General features: G+C 60.2%; 1 protein-coding gene across 1 annotated transcript in view; it reads right to left on the bottom strand.

Moving 5' to 3' along the window:
* Positions 1-573: 573 nt before the first annotated feature.
* Positions 574-25,168, bottom strand: part of PPP1R37 (protein phosphatase 1 regulatory subunit 37) — a 39,202-nt gene continuing 14,607 nt past the window's right edge. Inside the window, exons 2-13 of the mRNA XM_040634146.1 lie at positions 8,461-8,558; positions 6,954-6,999; positions 6,596-6,696; positions 5,787-5,906; positions 5,253-5,403; positions 5,003-5,158; positions 3,609-3,721; positions 2,914-3,055; positions 2,659-2,825; positions 1,794-2,532; positions 1,380-1,470; positions 574-1,281 (exon numbers count right to left, since the gene is read on the bottom strand). Coding sequence (XP_040490080.1) covers positions 1,388-1,470; positions 1,794-2,532; positions 2,659-2,825; positions 2,914-3,055; positions 3,609-3,721; positions 5,003-5,158; positions 5,253-5,403; positions 5,787-5,906; positions 6,596-6,696; positions 6,954-6,999; positions 8,461-8,558 — 1,916 coding nt within the window. The 3' untranslated portion in view covers positions 574-1,281; positions 1,380-1,387. The remainder of the gene's footprint in view (positions 1,282-1,379; positions 1,471-1,793; positions 2,533-2,658; positions 2,826-2,913; positions 3,056-3,608; positions 3,722-5,002; positions 5,159-5,252; positions 5,404-5,786; positions 5,907-6,595; positions 6,697-6,953; positions 7,000-8,460; positions 8,559-25,168) is intronic.

Below are 25,168 nucleotides of genomic sequence, written 5' to 3'. Positions count from 1 at the left end.
TGAAAAATCAGAAACACTGCGGAGTTGGCTCCTGGGGGGCCCCTGGGGCTGCTGGGACCAGGTCCCACAACCCGAATGGCTTAGCACAGAGATGTATTCTCTCGGTTGCAGAGACTCGACGTCTCAAAGTGTGTCTGCAGGGCCACGCACGCTCGGAAACGCAGAGCATCTAGGGCGGCTGGGGGCAAAAGCGGGGGCCTGTTCCCCTCGAGCCATGGGTGGCTCATCCCCATCACACTGAGAGCCCAGGCCTGAAGCTGGAAGATATTTTGGGGGCTGTTTCCCTCTGGAGAAATGGGACTGTGAACTAGACAGTAGGGGAGATATAGGAGCTCAGACATGGCAAAAAAACAGGGTTGGGGGGAGGGCACCGGGGCAGGGAATGTTGTGGGAAATGTGGCTTTTGCCCCCCCCTCCCAGTTTTCCTCTGGGGGACCACCGGCACGAGCCCCGCAAACGTTCCTGGGAGCTGGCTGGCCTCCGCCCTCCCCGGCTCCCTGTGCGCACAGCTCCCACAGGGGGCGCGCCACCCCTCCCCCGGCCCCACCGGCAAAAGCAGGGAGCAGGCGAGTGTGGTGAACCCAGCTCTGGTTTATTAGAAAAGGTGTGAACAGAGTTGCACCGACAGGAGTAGCCCCTCCCCCGCCCCCTCATCCCCCACACCCACGCCGCCCCCCGGGTTGTAGTGCCTCTCAGGGCGCAGCCTCAAGGGGCCTGGACAGCAGGGTCTCTAGAACCCTAGCTGCTCCCCGCCCCAGCTCCCTGATAGATTTATTGCACTTAAGAAAAAGAAAGCTCTGATCCTCTGCTCCCAGCCCCCCCCTCCCCAGCCCTGGCCCTCGCCCTGCCTGGGGCTGCTCTACCAGTTTCCACCACCACCACTCAGCGCCCCCCCTCGTCACGCCTCCTGCCTGGTCCTGCACCCGGGCACACTGGGGGGCCGTCCCACCACCACCCAGGACTCCTCCACAGGGCAAGCCTGGCCGGACAGCCGTCTGGAAAAGGCGTCCAGCCTCGTGGCTGATGTGCTCGGAGAACTCCTCCCATCCCCCCAGCCCAGAGCCTTCGAGTGCTGGACACAGAAATAGTGCTTAAGTCAGGGCGCGGAGGGCAATCCCTGCGGCTCCTGCGCGCCGTGTAGTGTTGCTGTGGGGGGCAGGGGTCCCCAGAAGGGCCCCCCGCGCCCCTGGTGGCCCAGGCCTCAGGAAGGCTGGGGGTGAGGGTGAGCGGATTCTCATGGCTCTGGCCTCAGCTCATCGAAGACTGACCGGAAAAAAGGAACTTGGGGAGAAGAGATTGGGGGACAGCATGTCAGAGCCAGGGGCTCTTCTGCGGGCCCCCCGGGGCCCCCTGCCCTCTAGCCCTGGCCCCCTCCTCACCTAAAGTGTCACAGTGTCTCCTGCCCAGATTCCTGACTGGCTTCCAGAAGCAGCTCCTCGAGCTCCTTCTCGTTCTTGGAGCAGCTCAGTTCTGCCAGGGGAGAAGAGGCATGCAACCTCCAGTCAGGCAGGCGGGGATGGGGGGACCCCAGGCCATCCCTGCCGGCCCTGTCCAGCACAGGGTCGGGTACCACGGAGACGGTCAGACTGCAGCCAGACATCTTGCCTGCTCCATCCCAGGGTCCCAGGGATCCAAGGGAAGCAAGGTGGGGCCTGGGGAGCAAGTCCTCCTCGTTCCTACCCCTTCACAGGCCATTTTAAAGGGAACACTGAGGCCCACCGAGGAGCAGGTGCTTGCCTGGGGTCACACCAGCACCCAGGGCCCACTGTCACCGTGCCCCGGGCCCCGCTCACCGTGTTCCAGGCCACAGCTGCCCGCCTTGGCCTCAGGCCCCGGGGGCGGCTCTGGGGGCAGTGCGAGGGCAAACTCGGGCTTCAGGCCGTTGGGCAGCGGTGGCCCTGACTGAGGTGGCTCCAGCTGTGACGGAGGCTCCGACACCCCTGGGTCCTGAGTGCCAACGGCCTCAGCTGGTGGCAGGGCAGGTGAGGCGGGCGGGGAAGATAAAGCAGGTGGGAAGGGAGGGCAAGCAGGAGCAGGGGGAGAAGGAGGGGCGGGGGGCACCGGGGGCTCTGGCCTCTCGGGCGGACTCTCCACCCGAGTCACCACAAACACTTTGTGGCCCCGGCCCGGGCTGGACACAGAAATACGCTGCTCAGTGGGGGAGGAGGGGCTGCCGGGGGGGCTTTTGTCCCCAGGGCCTAGGGAGTCCGAGGGGGGCACCAGGGCGGGGCAGGGGGCCTCGGCCCTCTCCCCATCCTCCTCCTCCCCATCCTCCTCCTCAGAGTCCGAGTCTGAGTCTGAGTCCGGCTGGGCGCCGGGGCCCGGGGCCCCATTCTCCTGGGCCCTCGTGGCGGGCTCGTCGCCGGGCTCCTCGTTGGGCTGGGGCTCGGTGACAGTGATCTCGGGCATGGAGGCGGAGAGCTGCAGCCGCTGCTCCTTCTCCTCCTGCTCGCGCGCCAGCAAGAAGTTCTGCTTGCAGCCGTTCTGGATCTCGGCGAGCAGCGCCTTCTGCGTCTCGATGAAGCTCTTCACCTGCGGGCGGAGCGGGCCTGGCTAGGGCTCTGGGCAGCCGGGCCGTGGCGGATCCTGCCGACGCCCCGGGCCAGCCCGCACCCCCCTACCCCACCGGGGGCCTCCGGAAGAGCCCACGCAGCTCACCGCCTCCTTCTTGGGCTCACGGTCGAGGTCGAGGCGCAGCAGGGAGTGGTTCACCTTGAGGGCCAAGGACAGTGCCATGAGCCCGCCTGTCTTGATCTCGTTCTCCCGAAGGTCCAGTCTCAGGAGGCGGGGGCTCTCGGCGATGAACTCGGCCACCGCCACCGCGCCTGGGAGGGGGACCGCAGGGGCTGGCCACGGGCTAGCCGCCCACCGAGCCCGCCTGCACCGCTCCCTCGGCCCGGCCCCGCGCCCTACCCTCGCACGTGAGCTTGGTGGAGGTCAGGCCGAGGCGCAGCACGCTGCGGTTGCCGATGAGGCCATTCTTGAGGTTCCGCACGCCCTCGTTCCCGATGGGGTTGTGGCCCAGGTTCAGCGTCTCCAGGCTGTGCGTGTGCGGCTGCAGGGGCGGCGCAGGACAGTGAGGAGAGTCGGGGAAGAGGCACACCCGAGGGCGCCCTCCTCAGCAGCGCTGCCTGGACGGTCCTGCTTAAGGCCAGATGCTCCGTGGACTCAGAAGTCGCCCCGTGCCAGCTGCCCCGTCCACCCCCCAGCCCGTGGGCTCAGGACACACTCCTGGCCGCCGGTCATTCTTAACTTGGATGTGAGCCTTTGCAGCCTGTGAGCTTGCTTTAAATACCATGTATTTCAGTAAAAAGATTTATAACGCACTGAAGGCTTCCAGAAAACACTAACTTTCTACGCGAAACATTTCACCTTATGTGAAACACAGTACTAGACTTCCGTGCCGGATGCAAAAAGACAAGGACGACGTGAGGAAGGCTACTTTCCTTAGGGTGGCGAGGCTCTGGAAGCTGAGCAAGAGCAGCCGGCGCTGGAAGGACTCCTGCGAAGGGTCCCTGAGGCGCAGCGTGCGCAGGACGGGGGCAGAGGGCGGCGCCGAGAGGCACTGGGGGAGCCGCGGCGCCCGCCCCTCTCCCGGCCCGACTCACCAGCGTCATGCCCAGGAAGGCCATGCCCGTGTGCGTCAGCTGGTTGTTCCACAGCACCAGGGTCTCCAGCCCCTTCTTCTGCTCCTTGAGGCCCTCGCAGATGTAGGCCAGACCTGCAGGGCGCCCGTGGGCAAGTCCCGGCTGTGGTCCAAGCGCTTCTCCAGGGGACAGCAGTGTGGGAGCCACTGCCACCCCCGGGGAGCGCAGAACCTCCTGGGGCTTCATCTCTCCCGTCAGCCTGCCTGGGCCCCCCGATTCCGGCCCGGCCACCTCCTGCCTTGGCCCAGCACCCGTGGCTCCCTGGTGCCCGGACGGGAACATCCCTCCCGTCTGCTTCAGGTCTCTGCTCGACTGTCGCCCTGGCACGACACTCCCCAGCCAGCTCAGCCACCGCGGCTGCTTTAGTTTTCTCCAGAGCACATCTCGCCATCTGACGGACCTCATGCTCTATTGCGTTGGCAGTGTCTCTCCCGAGGGCAGAGATCTCTGTCTTAGCAGGCCCGGCACATGCTAGGTGCTCACTAAACGTGGTATCTGGGCCCGGCCACCCTGGGGGAAGGGACTGGTCTGGATGCCCTAGGCTGTCCCCCCAGCCTTCTCCTCACACTGAGGCCAGGAGACCCTGCTCAACAGTGGACCAGGAGGAAAGGAACTTCCTACCACTAGCTGCTTCCTCTCCCTTCCCATTTACCCTCTGGCCCACTGTGGCTCCGCCCCCAATATCCCACATCTAGGTTCTTTCCCACCTCAGGGCCTTTGCATTTGCTATTCACTCCGTCTGGATTCTTTTCCCAGGTTCTTTTTCTCTTTTCTTTTTTAAAGATTTATTTATTTGAGAGAGAAAGGAAGCGGGGTGGAGCAGGGGAGAGAGAGAGAAAATCTTAAGCAGACTCCACGCTAAGCACGAAACCTGACGTGGGGAGCCTGAGCCAAAACCAAGAGTCGGACGTGTCACCAACTCCGCCACCAAGGCACCCCTTCCCAGGCTTTTAAAAGGGCTGGTTCCATGCTTGCCCTCCGCGTTGCCGTCCAGAGGTCACCTCCCTACACCACCTTAAAAAGCCTCTGACTGACCCTTTGTCCCAACAACCTTGTCTCCTTCAGGACACTTTTTCCAGATGGTAGTTAGTTTATTCATCTGTTCCTTACCTCACCTCACCATGCAGGTCTCTGCGGAGCTGCCCCCTCCCCGGGCTCCCAGAGCCCAGCCCTGCCCACTGGGAGCTGTCACTGTCTGGGATGGTCTGTCTGCCCCACTGCACTGTGAGCCCGTGACGGCAGGGCCGGGATCGTCCTGGCCCACCGCTGTCTCCAGCACCGCAGGGCCCCTGGCTGGGCACACGGTGGGTGCTCGGCGGTGCAGTGGGGTGGGGGTGGGCGGAGCTCTCACACACCTGAGTCCAGCACGTGGTTGTTACGGAGGTCCAGGATCTGCAGGGAGCAGTTGAACTTGAGCAGGTTGCCCAGCTGGGCCGAGTCCTGCAGGCCGTTGAGCTTGTTGTCGGCCAGGTAGAGCTCCCGCAGGTTCACGTTCATCTTCAGCGCCGTGGCTGGGGGATGCGGGGAGGGCGCGGTGACTCGCCGAGCCCCGGCCCCCAGCAGGCGGCGCGCCACCGCTCAGCCTCCCCTGGCCCCGGAGCTCACCCAGCAGCATGAGGGGTCGCCCCGACAGGCTGGCGTTCTCCAGATGCAGCACCGCCAGGCTGCTGCGAATGCGCAGGGCGCGGGCCACGAAGGGCGCCGAGTGGTCCAGCAGGGGCGTGTTCCGGGCGTCCAGGTACTGTAGGCAGCTCGTCTAGTGGGGCAGGGGCGGGGCTGGGACAGGCTGGCCCCAGCCCTCCCGGTCCCCAGGGATCTCCCAGCCCACATCCCAGCGAGCCGCGGGGCCGTGCGGTCCCTCTGCCGAGGCCACCGTGTCTGTGAGGGACGGCCCGGCTCTGAGTCCTGCAGCGGAGCTCCCAGACTCCTGTGCGGCACACGCCCCGGACAGGAGGGAATGGGGGGCGACCACAGCCACCTCTCAGGGACAGGGTACAGGCACGTGAAGGAAGAGGGAAAGATGCTTGAAGGGAGAATAGGAGCCAGAATCGGCCTGAGGCAGGGCACCCCCTGGCGTTGGGCTGACTCCCCCAAGGGCCCACGACACCAGGCCCCAGGGGACAACCGAGGGGCGCCCACCTTGCGCATCATGTGGGCAGCGGCCTGCCAGCCCCGGGTGCCGATGTGCTTGTTGAAGGAGATGTTGAGGTGGGTGGCCGACTCGTAGTATTCGATCATGTCGAAGAGGGCCGAGGCTCCCTGGGGACCGAGACAACGGGCTTTACACTCAAGCTGGGGCGGACCAGGGGGCCAGGAGGTGTGGGGGCCAAGCACCTCGGGGCTGGGGAGGGCCCCGATGCCACCCGGCCCCTCTGGGTTCCGGGAACCGACCTCCCCCTCCTGCTGCAGTCCATCTGCTTTCTCTGACTTGCTTCCCCACCGCTGCCAGCAGGCAGACTGACACACCCCGAACTGGGACAGGCCCCTGGCGCGCCTGCACCTCAGTTCTCCAGGACCCCACCCCCAGTCTCCCGATGGTCTCCGAGTCTGGGGAGGTGAGGACACCTGGGCCTAAACGGAGAAGCAGCTTTCTGCATGTTTCTCAGACTCTCCCCTACAAGTGCTGGGATCCCCAGCGGTGGTTCCTGAAAAGGTTCCTCGTGGCCACATACCTGCCCCCACTAAGGCCCGGCTCCCCAAGTCCTTCCCTTGCTTACAAAGCCCCTGCCTCTGGGGTGGGTCTAAGAGGCCCCTTTTCCGGGCCCTGCCCCAGAGCCCCAATATCCCCCACCTCCACTCTGGTCACACCAGCGGTCTCCTCATCTTGTCCTTCAAGAGGCCCTGCCCTGCCTGTCAAAGGGGGCTCTTCCTCCTGCAGCGCCCCCTCCCCCTAAACCTGCAAGGCCAGGGAGCTCGGGGAACAGTCGGTGGTGGCAGGGGCTGCTCACATCTTCATCCAGGTTCGTCTGCTCCAGATCCACGACCCTGAACTGCAGCCTCTTGAAGACCTCTTCCAGGGCCTCGCAGGTCTTGTAGTCGAGCTTCTCACCTGAGACGAGACGGAGCGCACCTCTGTGTGTGCTCGCGGGCTTGGGGGGCTGGCTGGAAAAGGGGGCTCCAGGCGGAAGGAAGGAGGACGGGCTCCCTGCACCTGCCTCCCCTCAGGGAGGGCACCCATACCTCTCAGGACCCCCACTGTCCCTGGCTAACCTATTCTTATGGCAGGACCTGCCTGCCTAGACCCACCTCGGGAGGCTCTGGCCCTGCCCACTCCCCAGCGGTCCCGGCCTCTGTCCAGACACGCACCTTTCAGGTCCAGACAGTCGATGCGGTGTCCGAGGTCTGTGAACTCCTGGGAAAACAGAGGGGTCGGTGCTGAAGGCAGGAAGACACCGTCAGGAACCAGGCTGGACCCCGAATGTGGGGCAGGCGGGGCTCCGATCTGGCTCCATTGCTGAGGTGAGGCAGTGTTCTGGGGTGGGGGTGGCGCGCAGGTCTCACGGAGCGGGGCGTTCTGTACCCACACGGCCTGGGCCAGACAGGGGCACAGCCCCTCCGCCCCAGCTGAAGGGAGCATTCCAGACAAGAAGGGGCAGCCAGCACAAAGGCTGTGAAGCAGGCGCGAAGGTGGGGAAGACCGGCAGGCCTGGGGGTGCAGGTCGGGGACCAGGCCCCACAGTGAGCACGCCGTAAAGAGGAGTAAAGGCACCGGTCAGATGTCTGCCCCCCACCCCCGCGCTGGGGGCCAGGTTCTGCTCTCCGGGCTCCACACACATTAACCTGTGCAGCGCGTGCTGTGACAAAGCCACGGACACACGAAAGGCTCCGGGCCAGCCTTGCTAAGGCCGCTTGCTGGTGTGGGACAGACCTGGTCTGATCCAGCTGGTGGGCCCCAGGACCCACACTCTTGGCTAGCACACGGAGTGGCTGTCTTTCCCTGAAGCTGCCAACAGGCCCTTCTGGGAATTTCCCCAGAGAACCCTTAACCCTGGGGTGCAGAGCTGGGTGCACAGATGGATGGCGTGCATGACTGCTCACAGCAATGCCACCTGAGGGAGTGACAACCCTAGAAACAAGCAACCCTGGAACGTTCTGGAATGACCCATCCGGAGGGAAGGCACTACGGTGGTGCTTTACCAACAGCCTGCGGCTGCGCAGGCCACAGGGAAGGCACCTGTGGGACACGGCTACGGGGCAACACGCCACGGGCACAGCAGCACCCCGTTCACGTACGAACAGAGCCTGCCCTCGGTTCTGTGCGCTTCTGGAGAGCCAGCCGCCCTCTACCAAACACACACGCAGGGCCAGGGGCGAAGCCTCAAGCCGTCAACAGCGGGACTCCTGGGAAATGGGACTGGACTAAGAAGTGAGAAGTGGATGTTTTTGCTTTTTATGCCTGTAGTATTTTACCTTTAAAAAAAATCAGTGTTTACAGAACGTATAGAGACCATAAAGAATAAACGGACATCCGGCTTTTCCCCAGGGGAACCGAATTTCTTTGGGGAGTGACAGACAGCTCAAATTGTTACTTTACGTCGTCCCACACCGTTTAAACATTCAGGAAGAGCCTGACCGCTTTTGCCACTGAACAGAGGATTTTCCAGGATGTATTTACAGGGGCCCTGGGCCAGTTGGCCGGGCGGGGGTGGTGCTCTGTACACCCTTCCCTGCTCAGGGCAGACCCCAGAGGCCCGGAGGCTGTGAGGGGGGGGCGCAGAGGGAGCAAAGCTTCAGCCCAAGGACCGCCCCCCCACCCCACCCCTGCCCCACCCCCTTCCCCTGCTCTGAGCGCGCCCCTCCCCCGGGCGCGTACCTGGAGCTGCCGGAGGAGCTTGGGGATCTGCCGGCAGTTCAGCTTCTGGCAGGCTTGCTTGTAGGCACCGATGACCTCGTCCACGGTCACGTTCTGGGCTGCAGGCACACAAAGGACCCAGGCCTTCACCCCCTGCCCCCCACGCCCGGCCTCCACAACAAAACGCCCCTTCCCACGACCCACTGAGTTCTGTCCCCCCGTCAAGGCTGCCACTGCTGCCCCGCGGAGGTGGCCCCGGGGCCCCCAAACGAGTCAGCCCTTCCCTCCACACCTCCCCACGGCTCCTCGAGCAGCTTCGCACAAACATCACACAACTAACCTCACACGACTGTTCTGCTTGTCAGTTGTCTCCCCTACTAGACAGGGAGGGCAGGGCTGGGTCTACCCTGGTCACCACCTTGTCCCAACACTGTACAGCCCAGGGCTGGGCCCAAAACAGGAGTTCAACTTGTGTTTTTTGTCGTGGTTTGTTTTGTTTTCTGGATGAGAGAATGAATCTGTACTTTGATGCTATGAGAAAGCTGAGCCCAGAGAGGTGAAGCACCTTGCCCAAGGTCACACAGCCGGTAAGTGGTGGAGTGGGGAACTGAACTCTGCTCTTAACTGTGATGCACGTGGCCTCTCAGACTCCCCGCTCCTGAAACAGCAGGGTGCCTGGGCGTCTGCCTTCGGCTCAGGTCATGATCCCAGGGTCCTGGGATCGAGCCCCATGCTGGGCTCCTCGCTCAGCGGGAAGGCTGCTTCTCCCTCTCCCACTCCCCCTGCTTGTGTTCCCTCTCCCACTGTCTATCTCTGTCAAATAAATAAATAAATAAATAATATTTTTAAAATGGAGATAAACAGTCTGTGGCCTTTTGTGACTAGCCTCTTTCGTGGAGCACAAGCATTCTGAGCTTCGGCCCCTTTACAGGGCTACCTAGTCAACGTCTGATGTGTACCTTTTGTTTACCAATTCACTGGATAAGCCATTCATACTGTTTCCAGTGTTTGTCTATGAAATACTGGATTCTGCCCCAGGGCAGCCGAGAGAACAGGAAGGGAAGTCTCCAGGCAGGAGCGGGGCAGAGTCGGGCTCACTGGAGAATGCTCTTGGCATCAGCAGAATGGAGTGGGCACAGGGACGACAGGGCAGGCAAGGAATGGAGCAGGCAGAGGGCCTTCTGGCAGACCTCAGCCTACCCTCACCCTGCTGCCATCCTGCCCTGGCCCTCGGGAGCCAGCGGGAGGCCCTCAGAAGCTTCCAGGTAAGCCTCTTCCAGTGGACCCTCCTTCCAGATTGCATCAAGCACCACCCTGTTTTCTAGGGAAAGAAACCGAGGTCCAGGGAAGGAAAGCTGCCTCCCCGAGGCTAGGCAGCTGGTACAGGGCAGAGTCGTGCACCTGGCTCCAGAGCTTTCTCTCTGCTGTGCTGGATGGGGGTGGGGGTGCTGGAACTGCTGTCCTGGAAGAAAGAAGCTACCACAGGCCCCAGCTTAGCCCCTCGCTTCCTCCTTGAGCAGAGCTGCAGGTGACTGCAGCCTCCCCGGTGCCAGCCGCCCTCCCGCAGACCCAGCTCAGGAGCTGGCCCTGCCCAGGGAGGCGGCCCCAGGGTTCGAGCAGCTGCCTCAGGGAGTCCCGCTGCTCTGGGTCTGGCGACGCCTGAGGCTTCCCACACGCTTGCGGGAGGAAAAAGGACTTCTCTACTTTCACTAAGTGAACTGAAATGAAATGTAAATCTTCCTTCTTATTAACATGGGCAAAACGAGAGAGAGAGGGAGAGGGAGAGAGAGAGAGAGAGAGGAGAAGAGAAACAGTGTTTAACAGACCCAGCGACGTCGGCACCAATAGGAATGACAGGTGCTTCGCGGCGTGCGCCGGTTACCGCGGATTTTGAACGCTCACCACTGCTGTGAAGACGGCAGTCAGCAGAGCCACCGCTCTATCCTGCCCTTTCCTGTGCCGGCGAGGAAGAGCAGAAACACTGGGTTGCAATTTAAAAAAACATTTTTAGCTAACTGTATTTTAACTGGTATCCTTTGTAATCCTACTTTATTTTTTGTCTTTAAAAATCATCACTTCAGGGACATCTGGGTGGCTCAGTCAGTTAAGCATCTGCCTTTAGCTTGGGTCATGATCCCAGGCTCCTGGGATCAAGTCCCACGTCGGGCTCCCTGCTCAGCAGGGAGCCTGTTCTCCCTCTCCCTGCCGCTCCCCCTGCTTGTGATCTGTGTGTGTATGTGTGGGTGTCAAATAAATAAATAAAAGCTTTAAATAAATAAATTTTTAAAAATCATCACTTCAAGGACAGTTGGATGGCACGTTAAGCGTCCAGCTCTTGGCTTCAGCTCAGGTCGTGATCTCAGGGTCATGAGGTCAAGACCTCCGTCCACCTCTGTGCTCAGCACAGAGTCCATCTGAGACTCTCTCCTCTGCCCCTCTCTAAGAAATAAATCAATCTTTAAAAATAAATAAATAAAATCTTAAAAAAAAGACATCACTCCAAGGGGCACCTGGCTGGCTCAGTTGGTAGAGCAACTGACTCTTGATCTTGGGGATGTGAGTTCAAGCCCCAAGCTGGGCGTAGAGCTTACTTTAAAAAAAAAAAAAAAAAAAGGAAAGAAAAAAAAAATCATCACTCTGAGAAGGGGTGCACAGGCTTTATCAAATGCTCCCCTGGGCAAGCTCACTTCAAGACCCCGGGCCAAGGCTGGGTTGGCCCGGTCACATCAGATGGGAATGAAGGAGGGCCTGGGCACCGGGGGGCCATCACTAGCAGTTCTCAGCATCCTAGAGCCTACAGGATATAAGAATCCTAAGCAAGCTCTCAAGCTGCAATCAATCCTTTAGTGTTCAGTTCTGCCATCCCCTCCTCCAGGAAGCTCTCCCTGACTGTTCAGCTCCCGAAGTCGCCTGAGATCCAGCATCCCAGCCCTGCCCACTGGGTCGGTCTTTGTTCTGAGGAGCCTCCTCATAAGCTTAAGCCCGGGGTCTCTAACCTGGCCAGCGCCACACCAGCCACAGCTGCCATCTGGCCCCCCCTTCAGCCAGGTTCCGTGGGGTCTGCATGCAGCACAGCCTCACACACAAGGTCACAGCCAGAGCTCACAGAGGTCGCATCCGCCGGTCATTTACAGAAGGGGAAAAGAACAGGGGCCAGAAGGAGTGGACATAATCCCAGAAGTGGGAGAGCCCCTAAGGCCCAGAGTGACTTAGCGCCCCCTGGTGATAGGAATACCAACTGCAGCTTTGGCACTCCTCTTTGATGGGGAGGCACTTTCCAGAGGGGACAGCACTGGGGAAAGACACTAAGGGCACAAGAGTGGGGGGGGGTGAGGGGTGGGGGGTGTTCAGCCAGTCCACGGCAGCCTGAGGGCGGCTCCGCCCCACCTCGATTACCCCAACAGCACCACCAGCATGCCCCGAGGCCTGGCGCGGCCCCAGCGGGGACACAGGAGGGCGTCAGGCAGCCCACAGTAACCTCACAGTAATCATTACGCATGTGGCTTCATACTGGTATTAACAAAAAGGAACTACCATATTGCTTGGGAATGAGATGAAACATATTCGAGTAAAACAAAAATGAATCAATTTAAGAAAAAGGGGTAAGGAAATGGCAGTACAGGTGGTCCGGAGAAACACTGTGCAGCATTTGGCCAGCGTGAGCGCTGTGCCGGGCCCCATGCCGGCCCTTCACAAGCTAGCGGAAGCCGGGGACTGGCCCCTCCGCACGTCCGTTCACTTGTTCGTGCTGCTGCGGTGAAATGGTCAAGGCGAGGACACGGCGAGTCAGTGAGCAGCTCCCCCGGCCGGCCGGTAGCGGCTGCCAGGCCCCCCCCAGAGGCTGCGGAGTAGTGAGAGCACGGCTGCTGTCTGAAGTGACCAGGGCCTGAATCTTGCTGCCTGTCCCCCCGTCCTCTTGGGTGGGGCGCCCGGGGCTCCCCACTGGAGACGCAGGGGCTCAGCGGCCAGAGTGCCGGGGGTGGATCCTGACAGGATCCTAATTTAAAACTCTGATGCTGAGCAAAGCGATTTCACCTCTGTGCCTCCATGGCCTTATCCCTAACAGGGGGCGAGGGTGACTAACTCCCCGGCTACCTGTGGTGACTGGGGACGACTTCATCCCTCAGACTGGCGCCCGGCACACTCATGGGGGCACACGAACCGCCAGCCAGCACGGCCGTGTCTCCTGCCCCACTGGACGGCAGGGCCCCAGAGAGGCATGCGAGCACCTGTCCATTGGGGAACGGCTGGAGGCCAGGTGGACACACGCAATGTGTGGGAGCAGGGGGACACGCGTGCGGACCTGCATGTGTGTGCGCGCGTGTCAGGTCAGGGCTCAAACATGTTCACTCAAGTCCCAAGTCCAACGCCCTGAAGGTCCCCCTCAAGCAGGGGCTGGGCTTCAAGCGGCTGTCAGAGAGGAGGGGACGGCAGCGAGGGAGACAGAGCGCGCCTGCTTGCCAGGGAAGGCCGACCGAGAGGTGCCGGCCTGGGGTAAGAAAACCCGCGCTCGGGCCTTGGCCTGGTGAGGCTGAGATCAACACCCGTGACCCCTCTTCCCCTCTCTGAGAGGGACTCTGCAGGGTCTCAGGAGCTGAGGATGTGAGGGCACTTGCTAAGCCACCGCACGGAGCCAGGTCTGACTGAGCAGGAGTCACGACCGGACCGAGAGGACGCGGATGGTGGGCACCACGGCCAGGTACCGGGAACTCACTCTGGGGGAGGCACGACGCTGAGTACTTTCTAGGCACAGGTCCTCTTAGCCAGCTCGGGTATCCAAGGCTGGCAGAGTTAAGACTCCATTTTCTGAGAAGGGGAGGCCAGCTCCGAGAGGGCAAGTCACCTGTGCGAGATCCCGGAGCCAGGAGAGGCGGGACTAGAACACACAGCCAGACCCGCGCTGGTCTGACACTGGAGCGTGGCTTCTTGTACCACTCTGGCTCGAGGAGGAAGGGACCAGGGGCAGAGGCAGGCTGTGGGGGCCCCCGGACTCCGCCTGGGGCAAGGTGTAAAGCTCTGGTGAGGGATGCTGCTGTGTGGCAGTGGGTGGACAGGACTTCCTGCAGGGGTGAGGCTCTGCAGCTCGCCCCAGGAGCTCGTGCCAGGCTCCCAGGAAGAGGCTGGGGGCACACGGAGCCTGCCTCCCCCTCCCAGCTGCGCTGGCCCTCACAAAGGTAGGGAGAGAAACCCGATGCCGGGCATCGGGTGACAGGCAGAAAGACGTCTGTCTTTGGTCCGGGGCTCTTGTCTGCACACAGGTGCAAAGGCACCCCGTAGACGCAAGGAGAGGCTGGGCACCAGGGGGCGGCAATGACTCAGGCCATCCCTGCCAGCCTGGAGCTGGTGGGAGACAAGAAGACACAGTCATCCCAGTGGGAGTCAAACACCAGGAAGCAACAGTGGGGGGTGGGGGGCAGAGGGAAGGGGCGAGGGAGGAGGGGCCCAGGGCTCCCCGCTGGGGCTTCACAAGGACAAGACAGATACAGACTAGCGGGCAGCAGCCCCAGGGGGGGTCGGCGTACGGGGTGGGAGCAGGCCCGGCAGGACCCAGGGCACTAGGACATAGTGCATGGGAGGCCAGGGGAGGGAAGCGAGGGCTGCTCTCTGCCTGAGACAGGAGCCACCAGGGCTGGGCGCAGGGCAATGACAGGAGCTACTCAAGGTCTGGGGAGGATTCTATTCCATAGGAAGGGGGTCTCTTGGAGACCTGGGCGGGGAGCCCACTGTGTCCAATAACAAGGAGCCTGTCACGGTGGGGACACCAGAGGAGACAAGTAAGGTTTAAGCGCATGGGGCAGCCCAGAGCCAGCAGCCTGGGTTCTAATCCCCTTCCTAATCCCCCATTAGCTCAGAGCGCGTAGCCTCGGCCTCCCAGGGCCAGCCAGCAGCATCAGCAGAGCCTACCTTGGGAGGCTGCCTGCCACGCTCAGCCTATCCCACGAGGGAGGGGCACCATCACATCCACCCACCCGACAGACAGGAAACCAAGAATCTCGTGGCAGGTGGGTGGCCTGGCCCCAGCAGGATGGCATCTCTCCATGCGGGACGCAGGAAGCAGGCTCTCGGGGCTCTTTCCTGCACGACTCCCCAGGCTTTGATGCTCCCGTGGCCTGAGATCTGTGGAACACCATCCTGCCCTAAACCAGGCCACTGTGGGCTCATAGCTTCGGGACAGAAGGCTGGCAGGGAGGCCTACAAACCCACAGCCGCACTGTGGACGCGGTGAGGGAGACTTTGTGTCAGACACACAACCCGTCCTCACAGGGACTGCTGCCTTGGCCTCAATGCTGGTCAAAGTATCGAATGGCCTGCTTCCCCGGCCGCCCTCCCGGTGCCATCCCGGGACCCTGGTGGGACCATCATATTACCTCCACTCTCCACTGTTCTCCACAAGGTTCCAGGAGCGGACAGCGGTCTGTCCACAGCCCCTGTCACAGTAACTGGCTGAGGCTGACCCTTAGGGAACCAGCCATGGCCAGTCACAGGGTCATGCTGGAACTGTCAAGAAAGAAGAGCTCTCCTCTGCAGGGGTGGGGCTGAGGTTACCTCTCGCATCCGGAGCTGCTGGTGGCCATCCTGGCATCCACCAGGAGGAGAAGGCCTCCCCAGCCAACTCAGAGGAAAGGTTGAGTTCAGACGTGTGAGAGCCTGGACCCAGGCAGGCCTGCAACCTGACTATTCAGGACTCCTCAGGTCCCTATCCAACAGATTCTCCCTTTTTCCTTCAGCCCCTCGGAGTTTAGCTCTAATCCAGGCGAATTCCAACTTGGGTGCCATTCTGCGGTTCGTTCAGCAGATACCTCCTGAGGCCTACCGCACGCCAAACTGTGCACCGCACGGGAAGACTGGGGTGGCTCTGACCTGGCTGCCACCCTCTGGGGGCTCTTGCTGGGGGGTGGAGGCAGGTATGCCCTAGGAGGGCGAGGTGAACACTCCAGACTGAGCTAAGATAAGTTAGTCAGGAGGAAGCCAGCTCCCAGAGGCCCCTTTTAAGCCTTGTCCATGGCCCTTTCCTTTCCCCTGGACACAGTACTCCAGCCACACCCCCAAATCTTCTCTCTCCCAGAAGGCCCCGTGCTTCCACACACCTCATACCCTCCCCCCTCCCCTCTCTCAGTTCAGCTCTCAGCACAGATGTCCCCTCCTCCAGGAAGCCCTCCCTGACCTGCGGGCTGGGTCAGGACCCCTTCCCAGCCCTGCCCATTCTGAGCCGTCACTGTCTGGCAACAGACCTGTCTGGCTCCCCTCCACTGTACTGAGAACCCTGGGAAGACAGGCCAGGGGTGTGGTCCAGGCTGTGTCCCCAACACTGCCCAGCATGGAGGCCAGGCAAAGAGAAGGCATCAAGATGGGGAGGGAGTGACAGACAGGGGGAGGAGCTCACATCTGGCTGTGGTGCTAGGCCTCAAAGTGGACCAGGACTCTGAGCAGGAGGGGCCCCCTGTTCCGTGGGGAGAACTACTGTAGAGGCCTGGACGAGGGCCTGCTGAACCAGGAAGCCTGGAGGGAGATGAGGGGTGCCAGCAACCACTCATTTCGTGACCGAGCGCTCCTTGCACAGAACAGGGGGAACTGCTCAGTCCGGCCGCTTCCCCACCAGGCGCTCTGCCAGACACACGCGGAGCTGCTCTTCCCCGTCGTCATCCTGCCGAGTGGCGAGCTCCAGCCCACTGCCCGCCACACAGCGGGGACCTCTCATGACACTAAATGCTCTCCTTCCGTCGCGAAGCGGGGAAGAGGCGGAGGGATGGTCAAAGGCAGGAGTGCGCCCCCCCACCCCGGCCCCCTGCCCAAACCTTGGTGCCCTGAGGCCCTCAGGCCCTCAACTGCAGGCTGGACCAACGGGTTTGGGGGCCTAGAAATGCAGCCTTCTCTAGTATCAGGTCGGGAAGGCTGCCAGAAGGACTCGTCTTTCTCTTTAGGATGGCTGGGATCTGGAGAGCCAGTCCTGTCCCTTAGCAGAGCCACCCTACGGGGCTCCTCACGGTGCTGCCGAGACCCGAGTAGCCCCAGTGGCTGGGCACGACCAGCCTGGTGTGCTCTCGTCCCGGCAAGTAGCCACCAAGCTCCACCCCGGCCCTACCCCAGAGCATCCCTGCATGGTCAGGGAGACAAAGCCAAAAGCAATCACACAGCAGCCTCACAGGCTGTAACGGGAGGAGGGAGGGAACACAGAGGCAGGGCGGGTGGGCAGACTGGGATCTGCTGGAAGGGAACGCCTAGGAAGTCTCAGAGAGAAGGACTTGAAGAGCGAGACAGCAGAGAGAAAGGCATCCTGGGCAGAGGGAACTTTGTGACCAGGTACAGGCACGGAGACTGCACAGTGCACCTGGGCAGGGAGCCACATGATCAGGAGGGCCGGGGGTGTGCGGGAGGAGGTGGGGGCACCCACGGTGGGTCTCAGTCACCAAGCACGGGACAGGGTTGTCATCCTAGAGCAGTGGGTGGCAAAACCTACACGCAGTTCTGTTCATGAAACAGAACTGGCCCAGCAGTCAAGGTCCCTACTCAATCTCTGTCAGGGACAGAGCCATCTGTTCATAAGGCCTCGGGGCCTTTGCACCTGCTGTCCCTCCGCCCAGAGTCTCGGGGCCCCCCTTCCACCTTCTATCTCCACGGCTCTCTCCCTCCCTGCCTGCCTGCAGGGCTCTGCTCCAACATCGCCTCCTCAGAGGCCTTCTCTGACCCCCCTAGAGAAACAGTCCCCTTTGTCACTGTCCACCCCTGCATCCTGCTGCATTTTCTGTGGCACTTCTCACGACCTAACAAAGCTTTATACTCCTATTGGTTTGCTTACGAGGCAATGAGAAGGGTTTTACTGCTTTTGTTCACTGAAGTATCCCCAGAAGGGTGCGCACAGGGCACACTGTAGGTGCACAATAAACACTTGTTGCTGGAACAAATGAACACAGGCGGGGCAAAGACTCGGTCTCTGGAGTCAAAAAAACAGGAGTCTGAGACTCCAGTTCCACCCAGGCCAGCTGGGTGGACTCAGGGAAGGTTCCTTGTCTCTTGGCTGCGATGAGGTCACGGATGGACACATGCTCAGCCCCGAGCCGACCAGAGCAAATGCCCTGCAAGCAGTTTCGTCAGGCATCGGGCTCCTTCGTGCACTCCTGAAACGCCACACACATCCCTCCCACAGCCTGGGCTGCCCCAAAACTGGCGCGGGGGGCAGCACCGGGGCAGAGCCAAGCCTCCCGGAGCCCGACACAGGGAGGAGGTAGGGCACAGGCGCCCGAGGCCCCACCAGCTCCACAGACACAGCGCCATCCGGCCCCTGTGCCCCCAGAACCAGGTATCTCACGCTGCCCACGTGCACAGAGCGGCCCTGCTCCCGCCTCTGAGGCCTCCCCACGCCCCTCCAGACGCACGGGCAGTCGCCGGGCCTCTCCATGCTTCTGAGGAGCCACCATCTGGCACCTACTCCCAGACTGATTTACAAGCCTGACTTTGTTTATGCCTCCCAACAGCCCTGGGAAGCTTTCCAGAAGCGTCCGGAGGAGGAAAGTGACTCGCCCAAGGACACTTTTCCAGCTGGAAGCAGAGGGAAGGTCTGGCCCTCGTCTGCCGGTCTCCATGTCTGCCCTCCCTGAGCACTGGACTGGCTTGGCTGTGGGCTCTAACCCACGTCTCCATGCCAGCCACCAGCATGCCTCCTTTAGTCTGTTCCCCAAAAAGAAAACCGTGTGTTAAAACTCTTAAACGCTCAGTGATCTCAGAGTGAGGGAAGTTACAAATGAAACAGAAGCAAGCCAACACCATTCTTTACCTACCAGACAGGCCACCGCCCACACACTGGACGGGGGTACTGGTGACACTGGGAAGCAGGCGTGCCCTCAAGCGGCTGCTGAATATGCCAACCAGCACAAGCCCTTCCACCGGCAGGCAATCTGGCAACGCCGGTCAGAATTCCAAAATCCAAACAGATACCCATCGACCCAGCTGTTCCGCGCTTGGAGACACAGCCTACGGATACCCTCGCAAAGGTGCAAGTTCTACCCCTCTCCGGTGTTTCACCGCAGGACCGTCTGCGCGGGCAGAACAGGGCCCGCCAGCACAATCCGCCAACGGGGGAGCAGCTGATAAAGGCCTGGTCCGCTCAGGCACCGAACTCTCCGCGGCCGTAGAGAAGGAGGACCCTTGCTCTGAGCCAACAGGGAACAATAGCCAAGATACACTCACTGAAAAACAGCTAGGTGCAGAACGGTGTGCCCGTGAATGCTACCTTTCATGAAACAGAAAATAAAGCTCTGTGCTCACTGTTAAAAAGCAAACTAGCGCGGGGGCGCCTGGCAGCTCCGTCGGTGGAGTGTGAGACCCTTGATCTCGGGGTTGTGAGTTCAAGCCCCATGCTGGGTGTAGTGATTACTCAAAAACAAAAAACAAAAAAACCCACCCTAACAAAACTAATACAGAGACAGAGCAGCAAGTGAAGAGCTCAGGAACCCGGGAACGAAGGCACTCCGCCCCTTCACGGGCCTCGTGGCCGCCCCCAAAGCCACGATAAAAAGTGAAATGCGCCCTTGCCCCCGTCCATTACAACCCCTGATGCCCTGGGCTTTGAAGCCACTGCCCCTGGGGGAAGACCCCCATCCTGCCAGACTGGGAGCTCCTTCCCGGACCTGGCGCAGATCAGCATACTAGAGGGCACTCTGGGGCACAGCCGCTGGGTGCCAAGAAGCCTGGACACGGAGTGGGGCGGGGACATGGCCCAGACAGAGGGAAGGGGAGTAGCTGCCTCCACCAGTGAGTAGAAGGCCGGGTGGGGACTTCTAGCAGCTCTGCCTATTTGGAAAAATCTCTGCTGTGACTCCCCAGGAAAAAGGCAGGCACCCTGGTCACGAGCAATTCTTCCCAGTGAACAATCATTCAAGCTTCCTCCATCCCCATCAGCCTGTCAGTAATTCAGAGGGACCAGAGGAGCGTGCACGTCACGCTGCAGCTGGAAACGGTACCTTCCCCAGCAGAGTGCGCCCTTCCCACTGACACGTGCTCCCCAAGGTCCCTGGACTCGCTGCAGGAAATCACTGCGAAGGAATGAATGTGATGGCTTGCTCTGTGGGCGGAGCAAAGTCTCCCTTCCCTTCTCCCTAGGGACCCACGGGACAAAGGGGAGGACACCCCAACTGCACTGGACAGGAGATGGCCTCAGCTCGTGGGTGACTGGTGTTCTTCCCTGCCCCCTCCTGGGAGGCAAGTGGCTCCTCTCCGCGCTGCCTGCCTGCCGGGAGCTGCGTCCTGCCAGGAGCTGCATGCGGCCGGCCAGCTGCAGGGGGCAGGCTGGGCTAGCACGAGCAGCCAGGAAGGGGCAGGGCCCTGGGAGAACCTGCCCGCTCCAGTGAAGGGCACAGATGGCAGGTGCCATGGGCCTGCCTCACTCCCCCTGCCTCCCATTCTGACCTTCCAAGCCCCTTGGCCCAACTGAATGAAGATCCTGTTACAGAAACACGTGAGATCAGAGGAGCCGGCAGCTTTCGGAGTCTCTGGGGGCAGAGGAAGGAGGCGGATCACAGCACTTACCTCAGGCCCCCTACAGAGCCTCACACACATTAGGAGCGTGATAAGGCCAGTAGTGCTCTTGAATGAAGGGGAAAGTCAAGGCCCCTACCCCTGGATCCCCAGGGGCACAGGGCACACTAAACACCCAGTCCCAGCTGTATGACAGGCAACTTTTAATTCTAAATTTACTTCATTTACTGCTTTAATCATTTATCCCTATTTTTCAAATGGGAAACTGAGGCAGGGGGAAATGAAGCAGCCTGCCCATGGTCACAGAGCCAATAAAGGGAAGGGGGAGGATTCAAGCCCAACAGTCTGGCTCCACGGTCCTTGCTTTTAACACATTTTGCCATCCTCCTGACCACAACGACCATTTAGGGTGCAGATCCCCCTCCCCCACCCTTTCCAGAAGATGAAAAGGAGGCTGGGGGGAGAGTGGGGAAAGCACTTGCCAAAGACACACAGCTAGGGCAGACAAGACCGTGCAGGCAGGCCTGCCTTCAAAGCTCAGTTCATCAGGCGTGGGGTGGGGGGGACCCGGTCCCATGGACCAGCTGTGACGTTCAATACTCTTATGCAGGCCAGGTACCCATCCAGCGGCTTCACTCCCTTATTCTCTAGCCCAGCCCTTGGCTCATTTCCTTCCACATGCTTCTGTCCCTCTAGAATGGCTCCACTGGCTGCTTGGCCAACTGGTTTCTCTCACCTCCCCTCTGGACAGCGAGCCTGTGAGGCAGGTTTGTCTTGGCCGCTGCTGTGTCCCCAGCACAGACCTGGGCACAGAGGTCAATGCCGGCTGGCAGAACTGCCAAGAAAACATATCCAATCCCACGGTGAGTAGAGACTAATGACACCCACAAAACACAAGCGCCGAGGACTGCCCCACTAACCAAGGGCATTCTGCTGGGCTGTATGTGGGGGTCCTCTGCAGCCTCCGTGAGCCCCCAGCTGGAACGAGGAGATGCGTACGTCTGAGGACAGTGGTGATTTCCACCTCAGGACCGGAATCCACCTTCTCAGCACACGGAACAGTACAGCCTGGTGCTGAGGGCATGGCCCTCGGAGTCTGACCACACTGCAGTGTCTGCAGGACCCAGGCACCCTTCTCTAAGGTCTTCCCCCTGCCCCCACAAGGGAGACACGGGCCCTCTCAGGCCCCATTAGACAGGAAGGATGTGGATTTTTGCGAAGTCCGCACGAACTGCCTGGGGCAGGCACCTGGACTCATCAGTCCCGTCCTGGCCACCCGGAAGGCCAGGCTTCTTTGGCCCACGACCAGATAAAAAGAGAAACAGATCAGAAGTGCATGGGGCCCAGGCATCTGGTACCAGTCCTGGTTCCTACTGGCTTTCAGAACCCCTCGGAACTGGCAGAGGACCCCATGTCCTCCCAGTGAACACTCTCATTTACCTCATGTAGCTCCAAGGGAATTCTGGTCCTGACAACTTAAACAGACCCCAAATGTCCCAGGAGAGGGCCCTAATTTCTTTATCGTTGAGTCTCCGCATCTGGAAAATGGAGCCAATGAGACCAAGACACACACCCACAGAGGCTTCTAGAAGCAACCACTGAGATCACCTGTGTCTGGCATGGGGTTGGTTGCTGCTTGGTAAACAGTGGCCGCTGTCATCACTGGGCCAGGGCCTGACACCTCGGCAACAGCTTGGAGGGGGGCTGGATGAGCAAAGGGCAAACAAAGCCATCAGCTCCAGCCAGAGGCTCAGGGCGCGCTTGCCCCCAACTCCACCTGTCCTCTGCCACCCGCAGCCCAGAAATACTGGTGACACATGCTCCTGTCGGCCCGTAGGCAAATATTTACGCAGGGCTGGGCTCCCGAGGACGCTGAAGTGAGGACGTGGGGACAAGTGGGCACCAACAGAGTGGCCGGAAAGCAGGCTCGGGGACGGAGGGGGTGGAGGAACCGCCCGGGCTCACTGCCTCCCACTCCGGTGTGCCTGTGGCGCTGGGGGCCACGCAGCTCTGTTCCTCAGTCTACCTGTCTGTAAAAGGGAGCCTCTGCTTCCAGTCTCACGGCTCTGGCGCGAGAAGTCCGGCGCACGGGAGGGAGAACCCTCTGCCAGGTGCTCCAGGCGGGCCCCCCGGTGAGCTGGACCCACCCTCTGCGTCTCACCTGTAAAATGGGGCAACAATTGTACCTCCCTCATGGGATCTGGGAAGGAGAAAACGAGCCACAGCACGCAGAGCGCTCGGAACCCCCCCCCGCCCTCTGCAAACACCACACGATGACTGCTGCTCTTAGCGATCTTCGAGCCCACGATGACCCCACCCAGCCCCGACAGTCCTCCGGGACCACACGACTCCTGCCTTGTCGACTCTGTGTGGCGGTTGGCACAGCCCTCTTCAAGAGAATCCATGCCCGCTCTCGAACTCCCAAAGGACTGGGTGGACCTCACCCTTCTCAAGACACCTCTGCCACAGCCCTGCACGCTGTCAGAGGAGCCAGCACGTGGGCAGTGACTCGACCCTAAGCTGCCGAGGGTGAGGCTGTAGCCTCTATCTGCCACAGAGCCGGGCACACGTCCACGTCCAAGCATCCGGTGTGCTCAGCCCCCTGGAGACACGCAGGGCTTTGGGCCAAATGGGCCTGGGCCTCAGGTCCACCTCCAACGCGTACGGGATCCTGGACTCCATTTCTTCTTTTTTTTTTTGAATTTTTAAGTAAACTCTACACCCAACATGGGGCTCGAACTCATGACCCCGAGATCAAGAGCGACATGCTCCACCAAGTGGGTCGGCCAGACGCCCCACCATTTCTTCCTCTTCATCCCACGTGCCTCAAGGGTGAGTGTCTCCACGGTATCTCCACAGATCCTTCACCGAACACCTGCTCGGCGCCCCACTCTGTGTGGAGTGATGGTGGACACAGCATCCAAAACAGCTCTCATCCCAGTCCACAAGGGGCTCCCAGTCCAGGAGCGGGTAGAGACCCGTCTCCAGACGGCGACGACCCACAGTGGCCAGGGCTGGGGCAGGGGAGCCCAGGAGAGTGCCAGACCCTGTCTAGGGGTCAGAGAGGGCTTCCTGGAGGAAGAGCTACCCAACACCACGGTCATGCCCGTGCAGGGACTGAGTGTCCTTCACCACTGCACCCCACAACACAACTGTACCTGGCACATGGCAGGTGCTCCCCCAGACAGGTGGGAAGGAGAGCCAGGGAGGAATGAGTAGCCAAGTAACAGAGGAAAGAGCCACTGGGGAGTCTGCCATGACCTGTAAAGCTGCATGGATCCACCAACGACGACAGCAACCCCACTCCTACGTCTATGCCTTCGACACATTCTTGCTCAGAACCCAGGTGTCATGTACCAGAAAGTTCACAGCTGCACTAGTCTGTAATACTGAAAAGCAGAAAGAAGCCCAAATGTCCACCCACAGCACATAGACAATCTGAGGCACGGTCAGAGAGCGGAAGGTTCTAGAGCACCTACACGGATGAAATTGGGAAACATGATGTCGAGAGGAAAAGCGAGACCCAGGAGTGACACAATCCCTTTTTTATGAAACTCACAAACAAGCAAAACTGAACACCATACTTCTCCATATGCGCGCGCGTACGCGCGCGCGCACACACACACACACACACACACACTAAAACTTAAAGGGAAGCCCAGCTGGCTCAGTCGGAGGAGCATGCGACTCTTGATCTTGAAGTTGTGAGTTCGAGCCCCACGGTGGGTGTAGAGCTTACTTAAAATTAAAATCTTAGAAAACAACAACAACAAAAAAAAACCTCACGAGGCACGACAGTCCTAACGTTCAGACATTCAGGACAGTAGTCTCGGAGCTCTGAGCTCCACCCGCCCACCCAGAAGGAGAGGTGAGTTAATGGCAACGCTCTCATCCCTAAATTGGGAGGTAGGCTCAGAGGTCCTCATTACATTGCACTTTAACACTTACGTGTATGTTACACATATAGTTCACATGCCCAGAAAAGAATTTAATAACAATAATTTAAAAAGCAGAGGGAGGGAGAAGAGCGTAGCAGCAGAGGGAACAGCGTGCACAACTCTGTGGAGACAGAGCTGATGGCGCCTCTGGGGAACTGAAGGTCACTGTCGGGGTCAAATGAAGCAAACGGGCAAGGAACCCAGCAAGGGCTGGGGGCACCGACATGCCTGAAAAAGGTCTGCAAGTCGCCCAGTGGCTCACGGCTTCTCATCACTGCCACCCACTGAAATCCCAGGTAGGCTACGGGCCAAGCTCGGTGAGGGGGCCTCTGAGAAAGTCGGTGCCCATCAGGGGACAATCAGCCCTGCCAGAACCAAGCGGGCTATTTCGGGCTGCCCGCCTCAGGCTTCCGGTCAGGGGCACCAGATGGCCAGCCGGACGCGGAGGCACTGGGGGAGTTTGATTTAGAACTAAAATCAAGTTACTGTGAGCTGTTTACTGGTCCAGCAAAGGCTCCGGGGATGGAAACTGGGTGCCTGGAACCTCTCGCTGCCCAACCTGAGTTTCTCCATCTGCAGAAGGTGAGCCACACCGCTTACCTTCATGAGGTCTGTTTGGTAACTATATTTATTCCTCCATTTCCTACCAAATGATGTAGGCTGGGCAGACAGCAGAGAACAAAACATTCTGATCCCTGCCCGCAGGGAGTAACTGCTAAGAGGATAGACAAATACACATACAATTAAAAACAGCAAGTTAGGGGCGCCTAGGTGGCTCAGCCGTTAAGCGCCTGCCTTCGGCTCAGGTCATGGGATCGAGCCCCGCATCGGGCTCCCTGCTCGGCGGGCAGCCTGCTTCTCCCTCTCCCACTCCCCTTGCTTGTGTTCCCTCTCTCAATGTTTCTGTCAAATAAATAAATAAGATCTTAAAAAAAAAAACCAGAAAGTTATTAGAAAAAACACTCTTGTAAGAAAAATAGGGGCATGCGAACTCAGATTGGAAGGAGGACCTAGGACAAACCCGTAAGAGAAAAGAAAAGTGTAAGCTGAAACCTAAACAATGAGTAAGAGTCAGAGATTCATTCCTTCAAATCTCCCTCTAGTGCCTATTCTGGGCCAGGCCCTGTTCTAGATGCCAGGTCGGCCCCAGTGAACGCAACCGTCACACATCCCCTCCCAAGCCGCTTACACCGGGGCACGGGGGGCAGAAGACAGTGAGCAGGTGTCAACAAACAGTAAGCACACTGAAGCTGGCAGAGGAAGGAGGCAGCACAGAGGCCTGGCATGTGGGTGATGGAGCAAAACCCAGGAACCCAAGG

Source organism: Ursus maritimus, unplaced genomic scaffold, assembly GCF_017311325.1.
Source record: "Ursus maritimus isolate PB19 unplaced genomic scaffold, ASM1731132v1 scaffold_19, whole genome shotgun sequence".
Taxonomy (NCBI): domain Eukaryota; kingdom Metazoa; phylum Chordata; class Mammalia; order Carnivora; family Ursidae; genus Ursus; species Ursus maritimus.
Note: the sequence above shows the minus strand (reverse complement) of the source record. Positions and strands in the feature narration are given on the sequence as shown.